Here is a 21,826-nt window from a genome sequence, read left to right as displayed (position 1 = left end):
GAACAAGGAATTACATAGAAGTAATGATAAAATATAAACAGTAAATCATTTTGCCTCTTTTTTCTTATGTTGCTATTATTAGCAAAAAGAGGGTGTGAGATATACTTTTTTTTTGATGGGTGAAAATGGTATGGTAGCCCCGCCTGCGCTAACGGGATACGCTTGCGGAGCACCAGTGAAGGGGATAGATGAAAATGAAAACAGGCCAGTTAGCCCATCATGATGAATTCATCAGGAATTAACCATGATAGTTTCCAGGCGGAACCGCGTGGAGGTCGACCTGGTTGGGTATATTGCTAGCAATGGGACTCTCAGTCTCCATTACTAACAATCCCTTTCCGCCGTGAGATATACTATTAGTTACTTTTTTTCTCGATTTGTAGTAGACTAGTTTTCAATAGGTTTTATTGGTCGTATAATTCTACTAAATTCAGATATAACCTGCTTGCATACTTTCTACATACACTGTGACGACTATATAATATAATAAGTAAAATTTGTTATTGACAAATAATTGACATACCAATATGAGCTAAAATTCTACATAATACATTTTCTATAAACTAGCTTGCTATGAACTGAGGAAAGTAGCAACTGACGGTGTATCTTTCGTCCTCTTTTTACTAATTATATTTGCATAAGAAGATTGGAGGCAGCCATATATCTTATATCATCTCACAGAGTCTAAGAACAAGAAATTATATAGAATGAATGATAAAATAAAAACTGTAAATTTTTGCTATTAAATTTTAAATAGTTGCTATTTAAAATTAGTTTTCTTCTAGACACAATTGGGTTTTGTCAGCACCAGGATACAAACGAAGTTTCATAAAAACGTCTGGCCAAATCCCTCCTAGAATATTCTCTTAAATACGCTAATGGTAGAACCATTTGATTAATTGTTACTTAATTACTAATGGTTCTGTGTCATATCTACTACAGAAACACGGAAGAAATTGTCCGTAATGGGAGCTAGTAACTCTGTTGCTAGCAATATACTCTATTATATCGTAACTCTAACCTGGGGATGTATTGTATAGAAAATGGTCATAATTTGTAAGATTATAAGAAAACCAATTGATTTATTTAACAATAAATATTGAATTTCTAAAGATATGATTCTGAATTGTATATCGATTCTGTATGATGATACTATACAGAATAAATAGATTTTTATAAAAAAAATAGAAGGTATGTTACAAATTGTTCTTATTCACCAGCTTTACAATAATATAAATTTGTTTAGATATGTAGGTATAAGCCTGTGACAGTTGGAACATCGTTGTTGGAATGACGTTTTTGTATGAAACTATGTTACCGTTTCCAGGTAATATTTAAAAACTGTTTTCATTGTGGTGGATCAAGGCCATCTTGAATAGGTACCTAGACAGATTTATGGCGCCATTTTAAAAACAATGCTTAACTTATAAATACATTTTCTTTTAAAATTTAAATAACTACCTATTTGATTTCATTTATACAAAATATAACGTAGTAATAGACAAAAATATAAATAAATTTGTTTTTTTTTAATGTGATACATTACAAAGAATAAACAAACTAATAAACGTTTTGCACAATGTTTAATAAAGTTGAACCGGTGAGTAAACAATAATTATAATTAGTATAGTTAAGTATTAAAGTTATATAATCTAATTAATAAATATAACTATATTACTAATTTTGACAAACCAGTAAAATTATCTAAATTCTATTAATATTGTTTTTACCACCATTCCTATTATTTATTGATATAAACAGAAATTGAATTATAAGTAATGATATATTATAAATGCAAATAGTATTTATAAATATGTATAAATAATTAATCAATTATATTTGTAGTATGCGGATTCCCGTTAAAATACCATCTTTTAAAATGAAAATAATTGTAATTATATTATAATTAAATGTAATTATAATAATAATATATAATAAGAATGTATGTCTTTTTCAGATGCTATTAGACTCGGCACAATACTTCCAATTGTTGTTTAATGAGCCAAAGTGAATTTTCATTACTCATCTGTCAAAAAAAATATGATTAATTATTGAAGTAAAGCAAAATAAAGTAACTAAATAACTAGATAAACAAAAATACCTGCATTTGTTTATTGTCTGTATTTTTATAAAATTTATGATTTTATATTTTAAAATAGCTTTTTTTTTTATGAAAATAATCGATAACGATATTTTGGATGACAGCAATATAGATAGTGATTATGAATAATCACTTATTTTTTTATAATTTTCGTTGTGTTGTTCGAAACGGTAACATGCATGTTATAACGTAGTGATTTCCTGCTCTGTGTAAAGGTATCTTTGTTCAGCTGTTTTTGCATTTTCAGTTTTTTAATATCTTCAATTTTATTAGAACAGTATCGAAATTTGTTTCTTGTAGAAAGTAGTTTAAAGAAGTCAGGTAACATTTTTAATTTACTTGGTTGTTTATTTTTTACTATGATAGGCGTCGATAACCTAAGTAATTATTTACATTATTTTGAATGTTATTTAAAAACTTATTTGAATACTTATTGCTAAAAGTGCTCTTTTTCAAGACAGGTTTCCTACTTATGTCTTCGAACTATTGCAGTGAACTATACTTTGTGTGAACTATTATGAAAGTATAATTTTAAAAAATCACTTTCTTTTTATTTTGACTTTGGTCTTGACACTTGTTCTTTACAAAAACCTGTTCATATCAAACATTTATTAAAAGCTACATAGCTGTATTTGTTTGATATACATGTTTTAATATATTGTATTTAAAAATGGTTGTTTTTTTCTTTAGGTTAAGGATCTTGCCAATGATTTTATTATTAATTCACTAAATATATACAAATATCCAATTTTTGTTACATTGTTTTATTTATTGTTTACTGTTTGTTTTATGGAAAAAGATTTATACATGTATATATATACTTACTTTACCTTACTAAAATTATAAATGTGAAAGTGAGTTTGTTTTTGTTACCTTGTAGTGCCTTAATGGCTTAACAAATCACTATAAAAATTGGTATACATATACTGTATGGGAGAGAAGGATAAGGCAACTTTTTATCACAGTCAAACATATCCTGGTCATACAAACAAAGTCATAGTAGTCATAAATACTAGTAAATATATATTATTTTATATTACGGTTTATTGTTTCTGTAAGTATGAAGAACCACTTTAATAATTTACAGCATGGCATCTGGTGAAATCCAAACATCAGATTATCAACAGCGAAGATGGCAGAATATAAGAAAGCTTTTGGAGAGATCTGGTCCATTTTGCCATCCAGACTTTGAGCCTTCTGCTGAAATATTGGATTTTATTATGAATTCATGCAAAGTTCTTGTGGTTGGTGCTGGGGGCCTTGGCTGTGAGCTGTTAAAAGATTTAGCTTTAATGGGTTTCAAAAAAATTCACATAGTGGACATGGACACTATAGAACTATCTAATCTAAATAGACAGTTTTTGTTTAGAAAAAATGATATAGGTTCATCAAAGGCAAAGTGTGCTGTTGAATTTGTTAATAAAAGGTGATTAATTTTATACATTATATTTTTTTATAAGTATGTTCATAGTTGTTTAGGACATCAATCAATATATTAAATGTTATTTGAATCAGTTTAGACTAGTAAATATTATAAAGTGGCAAATATTAAAACATCTTTAAAAATTTATACATTCACTTTATTGGTAGGTTTGTGTAAACTAAAAGACTTATCTAAATCTATTTTTGTTCATGTTATCAATATATAATTCACAATATTATTTCTAATGCTAAAAACTTGTAGGATTCCTGGCTGTGAAGCTGTAGCTCATCACTGTGCTATCCAAGACTTGGATGATGGTTTCTACAGACAGTTTCATATAGTTGTATGTGGTCTAGATTCCATAGTAGCAAGAAGATGGCTCAATGGCATGTTAATGTCTTTACTGCAATATAATGATGATAGTGAGTAATATTAGTTTATAGTTACAGCAATATATTTTATAAATTTATTAGGTAATCTTACAATTTTCTGGAAATCTATTAGATCCAGAGTTACTGAATACTCCTGTTATATTGAATTTTCTAACAATTTTACAGAAGTTCTATAGATTTATTAAATAGATTCAGACTTACTTAATATGATTACAACTTTGTTTATTCTAGAATAATTAAAAGTTACGTTATATCTTTTATGTTTAGTAAATTTTATTTACTGGAAGCTTTTTGCCCGCTACCACATATGAAATACTTGGATTTTAAAAATAGGAAAACTAATAACATAGACCATTTGTAGGTGACATATCAGAATAAAACAAATAAATTTTTGAGTTAGATTTTCAGGAATACAATTGTAAAAACTGCATTCAATTCAATGCAGTAGTTTTTGCATGATGCTGGGACCAACATATAGACTGATAGGCGAAAGTTTTAAATATTATTGTTTTGTCATATATTGCTCTTATTAAGATCTTTCATATTAATTTTTCTTAAATATCTCTTATGTGTAAACATAGTTTAAATTTTATTACTAAGATAAAAAAATGTTTTAAGACTCATTAAACTATACTAATATATTGTCCGTGTAGTCCCGGCAACCCCTTCTTTTCCCATGGGTGTCATAAGAGCCGACTAAAGGGAAATGAGGGATGGGCAGCAGCGTCCCTCTTAAAACATCTCTAAAGCCTAACTGCGATTGCCAATCCGCCTGCCAAGCGTGGCAACTACTTGCAAAATCCCCCCAAGGGGAAGGCTTCTGTTAAGCAGAGGACAGTTAAATGCTGATGATGATGAAACTATACCAAAAGATTATTATAAGTGAGATAAAGTCATTAGTGATTATTATCCAGTTCATGCTTCATTAATTACAACTGGTTGTCTCTTATTTCAGGGTCATTGGATCAAAGTAGTGTCATACCGCTTGTGGATGGTGGTACTGAAGGCTTCAAAGGAAATGCTAGAGTTATATTACCTGGCATGAGTGCTTGCATTGAGTGTACTTTGGACTTATATCCACCTCAAAAGACTTTTCCTTTGTGCACTATTGCTAATACACCACGGTAATATTAAATTTTTTGTTTGCATGGATGGATAAACATAGAAAATACTTAACCAATTTAAAAATTGCCTAACCTATAGAAAGGTACATTTTTAGAGTGTGTGAAACTATAGCAGGTCGCTGGTAAATCGTTAATACATACAGTATTAAAATATAGCTTGAATATTTATTAATTTAAAGACTAAAATAATTTACACCAAACTCTTATATGTATACCAAGGTCAAATTGTTTTAAATTCATTTAACTATTTAGAATACTCTTCAAATTTTTTTTGTTTTTAGATTACCAGAGCATTGTATTGAATATGTGAAGGTGTTACAGTGGGCTAAGGAGAATCCATGGGGAGAGACAACACAGCTGGATGGCGATGATCCCCAACATGTAGCTTGGGTGTTAGAGAAAGCTCAAGAGAGGGCTCTCAAACATGGAATTGCCAATGTAACTTATAGATTAACACAGGGTGTCTTGAAAAACATTATTCCAGCTGTAGCTAGTACTAATGCTGCAATTGCTGCTGCTTGTGCTACAGAGGTAAATAAGTGCTGTACATATTTAAATAAAAATGTGGTTGTATTTTAAAATGGTGGACTCTTGTCTGTCCATTTTATCTAGTCATTATAATTATATTTGTATTTTGTAAGAGCGAATTTATTTTGTAATATGTGTATTGTATCACAAATATGCAACTGTGTTTTAATCTTTATATACAGAATCAAAATATTAAAGATTACTAAACTTAGCAAAAACATGTAAAAATTTCAATGTAAATCAGGTTTTTTTGACATTTCAATTAAAAATAAAAGGTTGTATAAGAATAAAATGTAGGTTTTAAACATAATATCTCAAGATCATCACTTTTAGGTGTTCAAGTTGGCTTCATCATGTTGCATAAATATGAACAACTACATGGTACTAAATATGGCTGATGGTGTGTATTCATATACATTTCCGGCCGAACGGCGTCTTGATTGTGTAGCATGTAGTAACACTACACGGGTAATGGAAATTGAAGCTGATGCCACACTACAAATGATTTATGATAAACTTTGTGAAGATCAAGCTTTTTTGATGAAAAGTCCAGGTACGTCACTTTAATCTTGTTATACAAATATACAGATTTATAATTAAATAAAGTATTAAGAAATAGACATTGTGGTTACAAGTCCATTAATCTATATAAAAGTGAAATACCACATTATTCTTCTGCTTCACTTGCTTGAAATACGCTCACTGCCTATTTATTTAATCCCAAAATTGACCTATTAAAATTCTCTTGGGCTTTAAGAGATGGTAATCTATTGAGAAAGAATTTTCGGAAGTTCTCACCATAACGGTGGAGGAATATGATTCTGTATGGGTTGTTTAGTATATTGTATGAAATAAGCAAATTGTTTAAATTAATGCATAGAAACTTTGTTGCAGGTATTACTACTGTAATCAATGGGCGCAATAAAACTCTATACATGTCTTCAATTAAGAGTATTGAAGAAAGAACAAGGGATAATTTAAAGAAGAAAATAACGGAGCTGGGTCTTTATAATGGCTGTGATATATTGGTGGCAGATATTACAACTCCCAATACTATAACAATAAAACTGAAATTTGCTGAAAATTTAGATGTAGATATGGCACGATAAATAAAAAATATTTTAATATTGAATTTGCATGTTTGTAATAAAACTATTGGTATTGGTGTACCTACTTAATGTATTATATATATCAAGAAGTAATAAAATAACATTTTATTTACATTTTTACGTCGACATCTTTTCCCTAGTATTTTTTTTTAATAGATGATAATGGAATGGTAGCTCCGTTGTGCGTTAGTATAAGTTATACGTTGGCGGGGTCCCAATGAGCGATGATAGTCGAGAATGAAAATGCAGGTCAGTTAGTCCATTGTGATGGATATATCTGGAATTTAGCACAATGGTTTCCAGACGGAACCACGTGGAGGTCGACCTGACAGGATATATTGCTAGCAATGGGACTGGTAGTCCGCATTACTAGCAATCCCTCTTCCAATTATTTACGGATTAATGAGGTAATAAACAAAAAATAAGATCTCCTAATTTGAAGTCGGTTGAAAATTTCAACATTGATATGTTTTATATTGAATATGTTTTATTTATACAAATGTCACATTTTTTTTTATTTTTATATAATTTAGAATGACAAACAAGCTGACAGCCCACCTGATATTAAGTGGTAACCATCATCTATAGACATGAGCATCATGGATGTGTATCAATGACATAACAGAGTATTCTCGCCCATGATATCCTTCTATGCGTTATTATTCCTAAGTACTCAGGTGTTATTTCTCTGTACCCTGTAAAATTCATTGCCATATCGCACCCTTCAAACCGAAGTACAGCAATGCAAATATAACTGCTTCACGGTGGAAACACGAATGGGACAGAGGTACTCAAGGAAACGACTTTTGTACAAAGTCTCCCTCTGATACAATAGAACTACTACTGAATACTGAAGTTTGTATAAATAAAACGTATTTATTCAGCAGATAACAGCAGCAGCAGATAGCAATAAAAATAAAACCTAAACTCTTTTGTAATAATTCTGTATTCTTCTTGTTGTTATAATGCCCGTAAATTGTGGGTATTTAAATCGATCGATTTTGTTGTTTAATGTTATTAGATTGTCTGTGGTATGCTATGACATTTAAGTGTCATGGATGGTTTATGATGCTATCTGACGTGGTTTGTCGAGCCACCATCGGTCGACCGTTTTGTCGACAAGTAAGATAACCAAAAATTTATTATATCCTATTGTTATTAAGGAAACTTTGAAAAACAAAGATGTTGGACAGTTTATTTGACGATGTAAAGCGAATGAACAAGCGACAGGTAATATAAATTGTAAAATATCGGAGATGACGTTACCAGTGCCAACCGGTTGTGTTCTTACTTTTATTTACTTGAATTTCAGTTTATCTACCAAGTTTTAAGTTTTGGTATGATAGTGTCGTCAGCTTTGATGATATGGAAAGGCTTGATGGTTGTAACTGGCAGTGAAAGTCCTATAGTGGTAGTCCTTTCTGGTAGTATGGAACCAGCTTTCCACAGAGGTGATCTTTTGTTCCTGACTAACTACCCGGAGGAGCCTGTACGTGTAGGCGAAATTGTAGTCTTCAAAGTAGAAGGTCGAGACATTCCTATAGTACACAGAGTTTTAAAACTCCATGAAAAGTGAGTATTTTAATTAATTTGCCAACACTGTTACCAGAAACTGCCAATCACAATTAGCTTTTTTGTTTTTTAATATTAACTGTCTAAATAAGAATTTTGGTTTTGCATTTATTTTTATACCATAAAAGTGGCAAACAGTGTACAGCCCTTTTGATGGCAAATGGTTACTGTAGCCTATGTATGCTTGCAAAACTAGGGGTGTTACGTGCACATTGCCAACTCTGAAGAAATCTTAATGTATTCTTTTTGAAAAATCACACACTGTTGTCTCTAGGAAAAACCTTGGCAGAGGTTTTATTCCACACTATTGGTATTTGCAGGAGAAAAATCTTTTGAAATTACACTGTATGTGATTATTTATTTTGCATGTAGTAATGTTTAAAATACTTTATTGTAACAACTTTTATTTTTTCATAAATCAATATAAACTTTACAGTAGGGAAGAGCAGGTTGGATTCATACAATGTTTACAGTAAGTGATATAGAAGAGAAATTATCTGTTTTAAAAAATTTTCAATCCTACTGTATATCCAACATATTTGCCATTAATAATTATGAGGAGCAATTTTGATACTAAGCATGGTAAAGTTACAGTCACTGTTATAAAATATGGAAAGCATATGAAACTACCCTACATAGTAGCTTTATATATAGTGTAGGGCATATTTGTATGTAATGTAGGGGAGTGTGCATATTCAGTATTTCTGTTATGAAACCAATTATAAAATTATTTAATAATTACACTGAGTTTTAAGGGTTTATTGTTCCCAAAGTAACAATTATAACATAAGATGTGCAACCATTTTAGATTTTTTATTAGGAGAGAGTGTGAATGCATTATTGATATTTTGATTTGTATTGTGTTGCCAACATAAATCAAAGCTTTTGTGATGTCAAAGGAAATGCCTTTTATTCAGTGTTTGATACCATATTTTGTGTGGATTTCCTAATTGATAAAGTTTTATCCAAGACTTCTTTCATGGCAGAATTTATTGCATCTACCTGTGTCCACCTTTTTCATATATATTCCTGGCATTATTTTGTAATATGTAATAATATTTTTGTGAACAATATTTTTTCATTAACACAGTTTGAAGAAGAAAGGATTTGTACTGTATAAATCTACAACTGTACAAAGGCACCCTAACCTGAGAAATCAGCCAATTAATTTGAAATAAAATAAACTGTTATAGGTAGAGTAAAATGACTATTTGCATATATATAACTAAGATTTCAATGCATAAACCATTATAAATCATTTCTACAATTGTAATATTATTTATGCCAGCTAAGCATGTTTGAAAATTAATAGAAAAAAATTATGTGAAGCAAAAACATATATTAACCTGGTTCCTCAAAGCTGGCTATTGTACTATCACCTTACTTTGCTGGTACAATGTATGTATGAGCAGGAGTCACACACTCATCATTATGTCAAACTAATTAATTATGTAGATATTGCCACTGTACCAATGCTCCCTGTGTATGAATCCTACTTGCTCTCCCCTATTGCAATTATATAAAATCTCATTTTACTCATTTTAAATTTACAATAATGTATATTTAACATTAGTAGACTAATCAAAAATGTTGTTGCTGTTCTACTATTCTTAAAATTTAGATCTTAAATCTTCATTGAATTCACAATTATTTTTCTTCTAAAATTGCACAAGTAATTTGTAGTTTTATTTCTACTAATATTTTGATTTGTTTTTTACAAGTACAAAAGGTAAATAAAAAAAATAAAAGGTAATTATGAGAAGGCATAGATCTTCTCATAATTATCTAATTTTGCAATCATTAAATATAAGAGATCTAAGAAAATATAAATTTGTAACACAGTAGGATGTGACACATAACTGGCTATGTCACCTAACTAATACAAAAGTTTGTGAAGATTGAATAACAAACTTAAAACACAGCTCATAAAATTTTGTTGATACAACATAAGTATCTTATTTTTAATTGTCTATTTTCCAGGAGCAATGGAACAGTAAAATTTCTTACTAAAGGTGACAACAATAGTGTTGATGATCGAGGTTTATATGCACAGGGGCAATTGTGGCTAACCAAAAAGGATGTAGTGGGGCGTGCACGAGGTTTTTTACCTTATGTTGGAATGGTCACAATTTATATGAACGAATATCCAAAGTTTAAGGTAAATATTGTACTTTCATTTAAGTATTGATTAAAGACTATTGTTATATTTAATATCTTTAAGAAGTTGAATTGTAAACAAAGCATTAGTATACTGATATAAATTTGATTCATAAATTCAATGAAAAAAAAATAGTTTTATGATTAAAAAGCGTTAGTTAGTTTAGTTTAACCATTAAAAATTGTTTAATTTTGATATGAATGATATAATTTGTATAACATGGTAGGTAGCATTTTCAGTTTTTTATCATCTTTCTACCATTATTGCAATTTATTTAGGGTTGGCATAATATGTTTTTTATTCACATTACAAAAAGATTTGGCTTATAGTTTTGCAACTAGCTGCCTGCCTGACGTTAACCTTCTTTGGGAATATTCATTGGAATATTCATATTATTGGGAGCATTTTCAGCTTCTAATTATGTTTATTTGTATTTAGTTAATTTAAGATATAAAATAACTAGTCCTGAAAACTTATACTGTGTGTTCGTGTTTCTTAAAGTTGACACATGTTATTTTTCTTTTGCAGTTTGCAGTGTTAGCATGTCTAGCAATTTATGTGTTAGTGCATAGAGAGTGACATTTTAATCTGATCTGATGTGTTGATGGAGATGAAGACAGACTGTGGAAGAATTACATTGGTTCAATGAATGTAATTTAATTTTATGATTAAATGAAGTTCTCTCTAGTGTTATAATATATTTGTTTTATGTCTCATATGGCTGTTTAATTAAAAAAATAGTTCTTTGTTTACTTTTTAAATATAGGTAATAGGATATTTGTAAAATTTGTATGCAGTTATGCAATTGTTATGCAGTTCGCTTAGGATCATTCTTCAGGCATTTTATGGGGAAGGTCTGTGTCCAGCAGAGGATGGATAATGAAATGCTTATCATTATCCATCCACTGCTGATATGATGATGATGAATAGAATATTTGTAAGGATAAAAGATACAGCTACAGTTGATGTTTACTAAAGTTACAAAACACAAACAAAGTAGAACAAAATTAAAGGATTCATAAAACTGTCCTGGTTCGTAATGTGGCATAGACTAGGATATACTCGTAGATTTGTGGGCCTCGAGAATCATAGTGCGCCAAGAAAGTGGAAGAAAAAATGTTATTTTTATAATTTCATTTCAATAAGATACAAATACAATAAATGATTTAATATAATATTCAGTGTTACTAATGAAACCAGTAGGTATTAGAAGTTATTTGTAGCAGTGGTAACATGCAGTATTTTATTAATGGCAGTGCTACTACTAATCAAGTTCGTTATAATAGACTAGTTAATTAGGGTGATATATTTATAGATGTTTACTATTGTAAAAGGGAAATAATAATAAATATGTTGTAGACTGACACTGAAGTGAAGACATTTCATTTCATATTGCATATAATTATAATTTATGATATGTAAATAGTGTAATGAGATAATGCTAAATATATACGTATAACGATTCGATATTATATCTAATAGATAGATATTACCTACAGCTATATGGGGGGGGGGGGGATTGTTAGTAATGGGGTCTAATAGCTTTATTGTTAGCACTATACTCTATCAAGTCCACCTCTACGCGGTTCCTCCTGCAAAACCATTGTGGTTAATTTTTGTGAAATTCGTTATTATAGGTTAATTGAACTGCTTTCATCTCCGTATATCATCGTTCACTGGTGCTTCGCCCACGTATACCGCTTTGCAGGCAGGGTTATCATTCCAATTTCACCTATTAAAAAAAGGCGTTAAAGTGGCGCCATCTGTGTAGTTTTAAACCGACTTCTGTAATTCTTGCCAAACTTACTTTTTGTTGTCGCTAGATGGTATCACTAGTTCAGAAGACGTTTATGTTTTTTGTTTTCTTTTTAAGTTTATGATCTTTGACTAACAGTGCGAAGCAAGAAAGAAAGGGTTGCGATTTCCGCAATCTTTGAATTTTGACAAAGTAAAACATCAGATGATAAATCTTGATGTTTTACTTTGTTCAAATTAAAAAAAAAAGTTTATTTTGGCATGGGTAGGCGTAAGGATGAAGTCTGTAGAACCGTCGTAACGAATTCATAAGGAATTGGTTACAATAGCTTCAGAGAGGGATCGCGTGTAGATTTTATTTGTCAAATTTTATTACTCGTTATAGGGTTGCCAGTCGCTGTTATTAATAATTTCCTTTTTCCTCTTTCAATCATTTTGTGGAAAAGAATTTAAGATTTGAAATAAAATTTTATATAGCGTGGTAATCTACGTTAATCTTGCGGGTTGATTTTACTAGCCTATTTTCAAGATTATACTAGTCTTTAGGATATTACTAGCCTAAAATTAGGTAAGCTGGGGGGAAGGGATTGTTAGTAATAGAGATTAAGGGCCCTATTGCTATTAATAGACCCTACCAGGTCGACCTCCACGTGGCCCCCTGGAAACTATTGTGCTGAATTCCAAGTGTATTCATCAAGATGGACTAACTAACCTGCCTTTTTCATTCTCATCTATCATTCCTCACTGGTGCCGCGCCAGCGTATACCATTAGCGCAGGCGGGATTACCATTCCATTAGCATCCATTAAAAAAAACATTAGGTAGGCTAATAATATCTTCTTCAGAAGATGCGGTCTGAGTCCAGTAGTGAGATGGTAATAGGTTGTTATGGAGAGTCACTAGATCGATTAAAATTTATTATTATTAGCTGTGATGTGTTCTGTAAATTTTATGGCGCGGCGCGCGAAAATAAAGTTTTTACGGTATACACGTAGATACATACAGTGTTATATTATTTGTGGTAAGTATTGAAAATATATCGACCATCTATAACAGTGATTCTCAACCACTGTGCCGCAGCACTTTTGTGTGCCGCCAAATTTTGCAAATATTTAAATTTTTTGTCATAAACTATTTATGTAGTGTGTTGTAGTAAGTAAATAATTTTTATCTTTTTCTTTGTGTGCCGCCAAATTTTGAAATCGTTAAATATGTGCCGCAACAAAAAAAAAGTTGAGAATCACTCAGTGTTTCCTCGTGAGATGGTAATAGATTTGTATTTAAGTAATTCCATATGCTTTTGAAATCAGTGTGGAACGTACCTACCTACTCGTAGGTATAACTAGCTAATCAAAAAAATATTTAATGTAAATTTATATTTAGATTTGTTTTTATACTGTTTTTGGACAAGTTTTATCACATCATCATAAAAGGTGACGGTGGTACCACAAAAATATACGCATTAGGTGTAACTTTTAAATTGAATCAAAAAATAACATTTATAGGCTATAGGAATGAGGAGGGATTATTAGTAACGTGGATTAACGACGATTAAACGGCGGTAAATATGTTTTTGTTTATACCACTGAAGTGGCAAACAAGTATACGGCCCACCTGATAGTAAGTGGTTATCGTAGCCTATGAACACCTGCAATACCAGAGGTATTACGCGTGCGTTGCCGACCCTGAAGAAACCTTTTTACCCACTTTTTGAAGAACCTCATGCTGTAGTCTCTTGGGAAAACCTCGGGAGGGAGCTCATTCCACAACCATACTTCGGTATACCTATATATCTACATTTCCATAGCGGGAATCTGTAGTCTGAGTCGTAAATATAAACACTTACTAAGTAGGTACCTACTACTTTTACGACTTCATTAAACAGTTAGTACCTTCACTTATACCTAGGCAGATTATTTTTAAATAGTGTCATATTTTATTCAATATTCATACCTAAACTGTTATCAGGAAATATTTATTTGAAAAAGTCATCAATATTAAAAAAAAATACTTTAATAATATCCTAATAAGAGCCATATTACTATAATAAATGCGAAAGTTCGTGAGAATGTATGTTTGGATGGATGTTTGTTATTCTTTCACACAAAAATTACTAAATGAATTTGAATGGAATTTGTTACACGGATAGGTTATTTTAGAATATAGGATGCCTTATTTACGCAGTCGAAGTTGTGAAATACAGTTAATTATATTCGTATTAGTATTATACGACGCTATCTAGTTATTTAAGTATAGCTTGTAATATGGACGGGTTTTAGACAAATGACAAACACTACTACATAATATAAAAGATAATATTGTGTATGTTTTATAAAATACCATGCATCAGATGATTGCAAGTCAAGCTTACACAGTCCGACTAAATTTTTTATGATTATATGATGCAGTAAAAAGTTTAGTTTTATGTAGCTGGATAGAGTACGTACCTGCCGTTCTCATTTAAATTTTTGTACATTTTACAATGCCGATTACCTGATACTGTTGGTTTAATATAACCGAGTTTGTAATACAATTTCTTTATTAAGGCGCATTCGGGATATATCGAAAAGTAAATGCAGTGTTTCTATTTTATATTATATCAAGCGATTGTGATTGCATGGCTAAGTTTGAAAGATGCGATATGGTAGTGAAATTGGTACATTTTGTTTCGCAAATTAAAAAAAAAGACTACCTTATCAAAACTGAAACATTTTCAAAAAACACTAACCTTGGAACGGTGTGGTCTAGATAGGCCACTCCTTCTTTTCCCATTAGTGTTGTAAGAGATACAGTGAAGTCGCGGGAGAGACAGAGCGCGAAGTAAACAAAACTACTATACCTAATCATAGTTAAATGAATATTAACTAAAAGGCTATTTATTTAGGCGTAATTATAAATATAAAGTTATATGTTTACATTTATATACGTATACTTAAAAGGGTACCTACCAGTATTATTATTACTAACTTCAAACTACCCACTCAAAATGTTTACGTCGTTAATTAATTATTCACATTGATACAATCTAAGTATGTATGTTTTAAAAACCATGAGGCACGATACCAGATTGCCATGTTAAAACGTACATTAAGCTCTACTTGTTAGAATTTCTGATTATATAAATATTTGTGGCAGTTGAAATATTCATTTTGAATGAATTCAGAATTGAAATGGAAAAATCTGATTAGGTATTTGATAACACTATCTACAATATTTTTCTTTAATTTATTGAAGGCCTACGTTCTATGTGTCTTTATATAAAGTTGAAGTTGTATTTCTGTTTTCTTCCATAATTATAAAATTTTAGTTCATACACACATATGAATTCTAAAAATGATCAGTCGTAGAATTCGTAATATATTTACGGAATTTAAAAATAATAGAAATCAAGAAATCATAATAATTTATCCATAAAGGTCATTTTTTATCATTTATATGCATGCCATAATTTTGAATTAGAAAGGATCTCGACTGCACATTTCTATTTATTTTCTTTTGAAATAAATTTGTAATTTTTTTTTATATATAAATAACAAATTGAATATTCGGTATACTCGTATTATCATATGTTTGGTCCAATTAATGCCAAGCATGTTTGTCATCTAAGAAATCAATAAGTGCTTTTTGACAACAATTTTAAATTTATTAACAGGTAGATACAAAATATTTAATCCCTATTATGAAAGTTAATGCTCACTGTAATAAAAGACCATATTACATTTTCTAAATGATACTTTGGAACAGTAAGTTTGTACCTATTTATATGTAATGTTAAGATTATCAAGATCGCTGTTTTTGTAGGTGTTAATTTATTGTGTATAAAATTATATTGAAGTGCATTATCTAAGTGGGTATAGAAGGGCGATATCTATTTAAAGATTAATGCTTGCCTTTTTGCTCCGACACTCTCCGTGCAGGCTCGGGACAGTCAGCCAGGCAGGTGTCAATATTACTGAAAACCAACATTAATAATCCTGTAGAATAATTTATACTCTTCTAAGTTCCCCCACACATTATAACGGTCAGAGGTCGCGTTATTTCGGTAAGTAAGATTTGTTATCATTCTAATATTTTTAATATTACGTTCATACTTTGGTGTATTTATAAATATGTATATTAGTTACGATTCAACTAATTTTGTGTTTGATAATGGTTAAGAAATATTCATTTTCTGAATTCCATATCTAAAAACCTCTCTTTTTTGGTACTTGAATTAAGTTTGGTAAAGACTTTAAGTAAAATTATTTTATAGCCAATAAATGTTTTTTATTCTATTCTATTCAGTTGAGATATTAAAAACATGAGTTCATAATTTATTCTGATAGATCCCTGGGCAGCCTCCGGGTATCGTATTCATAAACAAGTGCAGCGGAAGTTTGGCAGCAAGTTTTTGCGTATTTACGAGCTACGGCAGTGCTTCGGCACCGGTTACTGGGGGCACGATGTGCAGCAATCCCAATTCCCATGTCCTATCAGGTATGAGAATTTTGGCAAACGTAACCAAAGTTAAATTTACTTTATAGTCCGTTGATAAAAACTGGACAGTGTGAATCTGGTTTCTATATTTTAATTTTAAATTGTAGCTTACATTAATATAAGAGTTAAATTGCACTCATTTGAATCTTCTCTCGTATATTTACGTGTTTTATTCAATAAATAATTAATAAAAGTATTTTTTTATTTTTAATAAAAACTCGTGTTTTTGTTATTACTACTACTGACAGCGATTAATGGCATACAGTTGTTTGAATTGTACGGGAATCGAAACCACAATCAGCAAAAGGAAAGTTGTTAATTTATGATTAATTGACTACCAGGTTTTGCGGGCGTGAATATTTGCGTATGAGTGTCTTATGTATTAATATATGATAGACTATATCTGTGTATCAAATTTTATTAAAATATTTTAGCATAAGCGTGATCGAGTGATAAACATTCAGACATCTTTACAAATTTTCATATTTGTAAAATTAGTGAAACAGTATCCGTTTTGTGAAAATAATATAATATTCTTATAATATTACATACGAGTATATAATTCTTTGGCCGTGGCCGTATGGTCCCAGCGTAGAATAGGCCACTCCTTTCTTTCCCGTGGGTGTCGTGAGGCGACTAAGCGAGGCCGGGGGATGGACAGCAGCGTCCTTTTTAAAACATCTCCAAAGCCTAACTGCGGTTACCAATCCGTCTGCCAAGTATGGCATTTACTGGTAAAACTCCCTAAGGGGAGGCTTATGTTCAGCAGTGGACAGTTGAAGGCTGATATGATGATGATTTTATAATTCTTGCTATTATATTTTACCAACATAATTATATATTTTACACCACAAAGGTGTCAAGCAATTTACTATAAAGTGTGCACATTGTGCGAGTGTATCATTATGTACTTGTAAAGAAGCGCATTTACAATAAACAAATCAGTATTTACAAGTTTTCAAATGATATTTATTGTTGTTAGCGCAACAGGTAGGCACTTGTATTTTGAAAGATAAACACTAAACTTTGGCAAAATGTCGTGAAAGGTATCTCTTTATAGAATATGAAAAATAAGTACTAAACTCTCGCATGGCCGGTCAAGAAACAAATTCAGAGCAAGAAAGCATATTTCCCCAGCGACCTTTTACAAAGTTAACAAGGTGTAACTTGGGAAATAAATAAGGGAAAGCAGCGATTAATATTAAACATTTCGTATTTAGTGTTCCACGCCGAATAAGAAATGAAAGTTTGTGGATTCAACACGTTGTCTCTGCCGTTATGTTTCTTGTGTCCACTATTTTGGTTTCCCTAGTGGCAGTCAGTGAAAATGGGACAATTGTTTCATGCAAAACTTCAAGTCCCATCCACTCTATTATTCTACTAACATTTATTAATGGAAAAGTTCGTGAAAATCTTTAGATGTTTATCATAAATCACACTTAAATGGCTATATTACACAGAGTTGGATTTTAATGAAAAATGGCACAATGATTAGTTGTATACAGGGTTGGTTTTTCGAATTGTTACAGGGGGTAGGTGTTATAAAACCGTGAACGGACTTCTACGAAGTGATTAAACAGCAACTTCTGTCTAATGGATATGACGTTAACCCAAAGGCGCATTTCGGCTTAGGTAAGTTTTATTCTCGGCGTAAGACAGAGGGTGGCGATTAGAGTAAGAATACATGAGAAGCATCTGTATACATTGCGTTACCTTGTACAGTGCAAATACAGGTGTGTGTTAGTGATGTGCCAAGTTAGCTTTTTTTTTTGTATTTGAGTATATTGACACACATAAAAAAGTAATGAAATCCAGACTTTAGTTTGAGGATTCGGAAAATTATTCAGATATTTGTACAGTTATTCAAGTACTTCATCATATCTCAGTAATTTTTTAATTCTGAATCTTATTTTATGAAGATAGTAAATATTCAATTAGGCTCTGGTAAATAAAGAAAAAATTTAAACAGAAACATAAAAACTTGTGATAAATATGCGACTATAGTGTTATAATATGTAGAACTACAAGAACTCGAATCTGGTATTCGGGTACTGTGAATCCGAATTGTGTATAATGACTATTTGAGTTCTTAGTAATTATTCGAGTTAGTACTTGAATCAGCCTGAATCGGCACATCACTATATATTTTTATAACATAGGGGGCAAATAGGCATACGGCTCACCTGATTGTTATATATTACCGCACTCCTGATATTACCGCACTCTTAACATCAAAGAATTTGCAAGTGTGTTGAAAAGAAGTAATATGCTTTTTTCTTGAAGGGATCAATGTCGTATTTGTTAGGAAATACTGCTGCTGCTGGAAGTTGACTCAATACTTTGGTTGTGCGAAAAAAATGACTGAGTAAGGACTGCCACTCAGCCAGATGAGCGGGATGCAACTTTAGTATGTGGCGCACAATGCGTCAGTGAAGAAATAGCTGGTATTAATCTGAATACATCCTCTGAATTATCATCATCATACCAGCCGTTAATTGTCTCTTCATAAGAGTATTCCTCTGAATACTTCCATGATATATGCGATAAAAGACACAAAGAGATACAATGTGTCTACGCAATGCCAGTGGATCAAGTTGATCGAAGTAGTAGGTTGCCTATGCGTTGCTGATGGTGATGAGGCGGTGGTTACCACTCACCTGATGAAAGTGATAGCAACCGCTGTAAAATATTTTCTTAAGGTAATTCCCGAAGTTCTTATGGATGATATGATAATAAATTTTGTAATTTAATAAAAACGAGATTAAATAAAGATATTCAAATTAAATGATATCTAAAAAAATATTATCTACACCAACAATTAAATTAATTTTGATGAAATTGTTATAATACGAATCGTTTTATTTTTCTTTTTTAATTTTATATATATATATATATATTTTTTTATATATTTTTTTTGTGTTGTTTCTTTATTATAATTCTTAATATATGGATTTTTTTTTAACCCCTGTGTGGGTGCCGTCGCATATTTCTTGTAAAATAAAGTTTTTTCTTTCTTTCTTTCTTTCTTATATCTGATATCAGTAAAACGTGGAATATTTAATTAATTTGTGCAATTTTTTGAAACTACACTTCTTTGTAGAAATATTCACACCCATTGCCATGCTCATGACTAATCAAAATAACCATTTGCTCTTAAGGGGCTTTTCGTGAGAAATATTCCCTGCCTCATTAACTATGTCTTAGGCGTTAAAGTAATCGCTATGGGCGTGCATTTACGTTCCCACTAAATAAGAGAAATGAGGCCTCTAATGATCTTCTCTTCAACTGTTAATGTTTAAACAATTGTAGCCAATTTATACACGAATTTATTGCCTGAAGTACGCACAACATTATTGCTGATACAGATACAGATAAATTATTTCATGTTAAACTAAAAAACAAATATTTAATAGCAAATTGTTTTTATTCAGTTGACGACTTTTTAGCCAGTTAAAATGGAAAAATGCGCCATGCCACGGTTCAAATCACACATGACTTGCAAATAGTTAATTAATCAGATTGACACATACAATATTGTATATCTAAATAACCAGATTGATTTCAATATATTTTTATATAATTATTATGATATGAAAATCGAAATAATTGCGTGACAAATCTATTTACAAGCGAGCAAAATTTTGTAAAATAATTAAATATAGTCTAACAACTGAATTGACATTAATGCATGTATCGATGGAATTTTGCTATACCCAAACAGGGTTCATGTACTTACTCAACAAGAACATTGTAACAACTCTATATTATGTACATGAATGCATTAAAATAAATAAATAAAGAAAAGATCCGGGGATATTTTTTTATAGGTTCTAATTTGAATAATCAACGAGTTTTCGCATACAACAAGTATGCGAAACTTAAATAACTGCAACGCCTATGGAACATTATTACGGTGTCCTACCTAATTTATGCCTCCGAATTATTATTTTTACTAGAATTTTTTTTCTCTGAATTATCATTTTTTTAAATTAAATATGTTCGTCTGTAACATTAGCAATATTTTAATCATTCGTCTTCACATTGACAATTCTTAGAACATGATGGTATGTTATTACCACTACTTATAAAATTGAATATTTTCATTATGCCCGAATCATATCACTGAAAATAACATCAACCTCACAGATTATCTCTTTGCTATCATAATTATATAACAATAATACTTTCAACCGAATGTAGCAAAAAAATATTCATAGGGCCATTTCCTAAACTTGTTGATATTTGTTGCTTTATAAAAATTTAACAAATCATTTCTATAAACATTCTGCGAAATATCATGAACTAGTATGAACTATGTTTCTACCGTAAAGCAGCTGTGTTTCCAGGACTGTGTTTCGGTTTGAAGGGTGGGATATGGCAGTGAATTTACAGAGTACAGAGGAATAACATCTGAGTCCTGAGGAATGGCAACGCATGGGGAGTATCATGGGCGAAGCAGTATACTCATGTATCATGGTACTGCTCATGTCTATAGGCGACGGTATACTTTGCATCAGGTGGGCCGTCCGTTTGTTTACCATTCTAAATTGCATAAAAAAAAAAACGATTATTTTGCGGACAGACCCGTGCTCAGAGTGGGAGGAGTTCCATAGACGTGAAATTGGTTACAAAATAGAATGCAATATTTGGTTACTGGTATAAATTTTCGGGATTAAATAATTGGGTAGTTACTTAACAAAACATATTGCATTAATGTGCAGCAGTTATGGAGTTTGCTACATAAGTATTTGCAGTATTCGCCGACGTTAACGTGAAATTAAGCTTCTTAAGACGATTTCTCTTGTGAAATTTAGGTGTGCAGTTTAAAGTTTTCCCAAATATGATAGTTTACATTACTTGCAAGCCGTTACAGTATAGTAATAGAGTTTATTGTTTGAAATAAAGTGATTGTTTAAAATAAAGTAGGTACATATTTGGGTATAAAAATTGCTTTAATGTTATTATATTTCCAAGTTCATATGTTTCTTTACCACAAGGAATTGTACATTTTGTGATTGCTAAGGAATTTTAATAAAATGCCGATCTCATTAGGCGAGAAGGCTGGCGTATGAATGGTTGGATCAAAGGGATGCTCACAAGAACACGCCACTTGGACTCGAGTGGTCGTTACCTACCTAAGGAGCCCTCTAGCTGTCACTCCCTTTTTAACAATTTTAGACTCAAAAAAT

General features: G+C 31.0%; 2 protein-coding genes and 1 long non-coding RNA gene across 4 annotated transcripts; all 3 read left to right on the top strand.

Moving 5' to 3' along the window:
* Positions 1-2,200: 2,200 nt before the first annotated feature.
* LOC113515432 (NEDD8-activating enzyme E1 catalytic subunit) lies at positions 2,201-6,700 on the top strand. Of its 2 annotated transcripts, none has more exons than XM_031912099.2 (7): positions 2,201-2,316; positions 3,189-3,527; positions 3,786-3,946; positions 4,872-5,040; positions 5,322-5,571; positions 5,902-6,121; positions 6,463-6,700. In XM_031912099.2, exons 2-7 carry the CDS (start codon positions 3,190-3,192, stop codon positions 6,675-6,677), a joined length of 1,353 nt encoding a protein of 450 aa, XP_031767959.2. In that variant the 5' UTR covers positions 2,201-2,316; position 3,189; the 3' UTR covers positions 6,678-6,700. The 2 variants fall into 2 exon arrangements, with proteins under 2 accessions (XP_031767959.2, XP_026755433.2); XM_026899632.3 differs by having other exon boundaries at positions 2,276-2,422.
* A 1,040-nt stretch (positions 6,701-7,740) lies between these two features.
* On the top strand, positions 7,741-11,123 carry LOC113515445 (signal peptidase complex catalytic subunit SEC11A). The gene is made up of 4 exons (XM_026899653.3): positions 7,741-7,907; positions 7,990-8,249; positions 10,230-10,407; positions 10,936-11,123. The coding sequence occupies exons 1-4, from the start codon at positions 7,860-7,862 to the stop codon at positions 10,984-10,986; spliced, it is 537 nt and encodes a 178-aa protein (XP_026755454.2). The 5' UTR covers positions 7,741-7,859; the 3' UTR covers positions 10,987-11,123.
* A 4,735-nt stretch (positions 11,124-15,858) lies between these two features.
* LOC128200334 (uncharacterized) lies at positions 15,859-18,261 on the top strand. Its single transcript, XR_008252687.1, has 3 exons — positions 15,859-16,203; positions 16,487-16,637; positions 18,167-18,261. It is a non-coding gene; the product is annotated as an uncharacterized LOC128200334 (long non-coding RNA).
* Positions 18,262-21,826: the final 3,565 nt, after the last annotated feature.

The sequence above is a fragment of the Galleria mellonella genome, unplaced genomic scaffold (assembly GCF_026898425.1).
Source record: "Galleria mellonella isolate WM207_F2 unplaced genomic scaffold, CSIRO_AGI_GalMel_v1 utg173, whole genome shotgun sequence".
In the NCBI taxonomy this organism is placed as follows: domain Eukaryota; kingdom Metazoa; phylum Arthropoda; class Insecta; order Lepidoptera; family Pyralidae; genus Galleria; species Galleria mellonella.
This window is presented reverse-complemented; position numbering and strand designations above follow the sequence as displayed.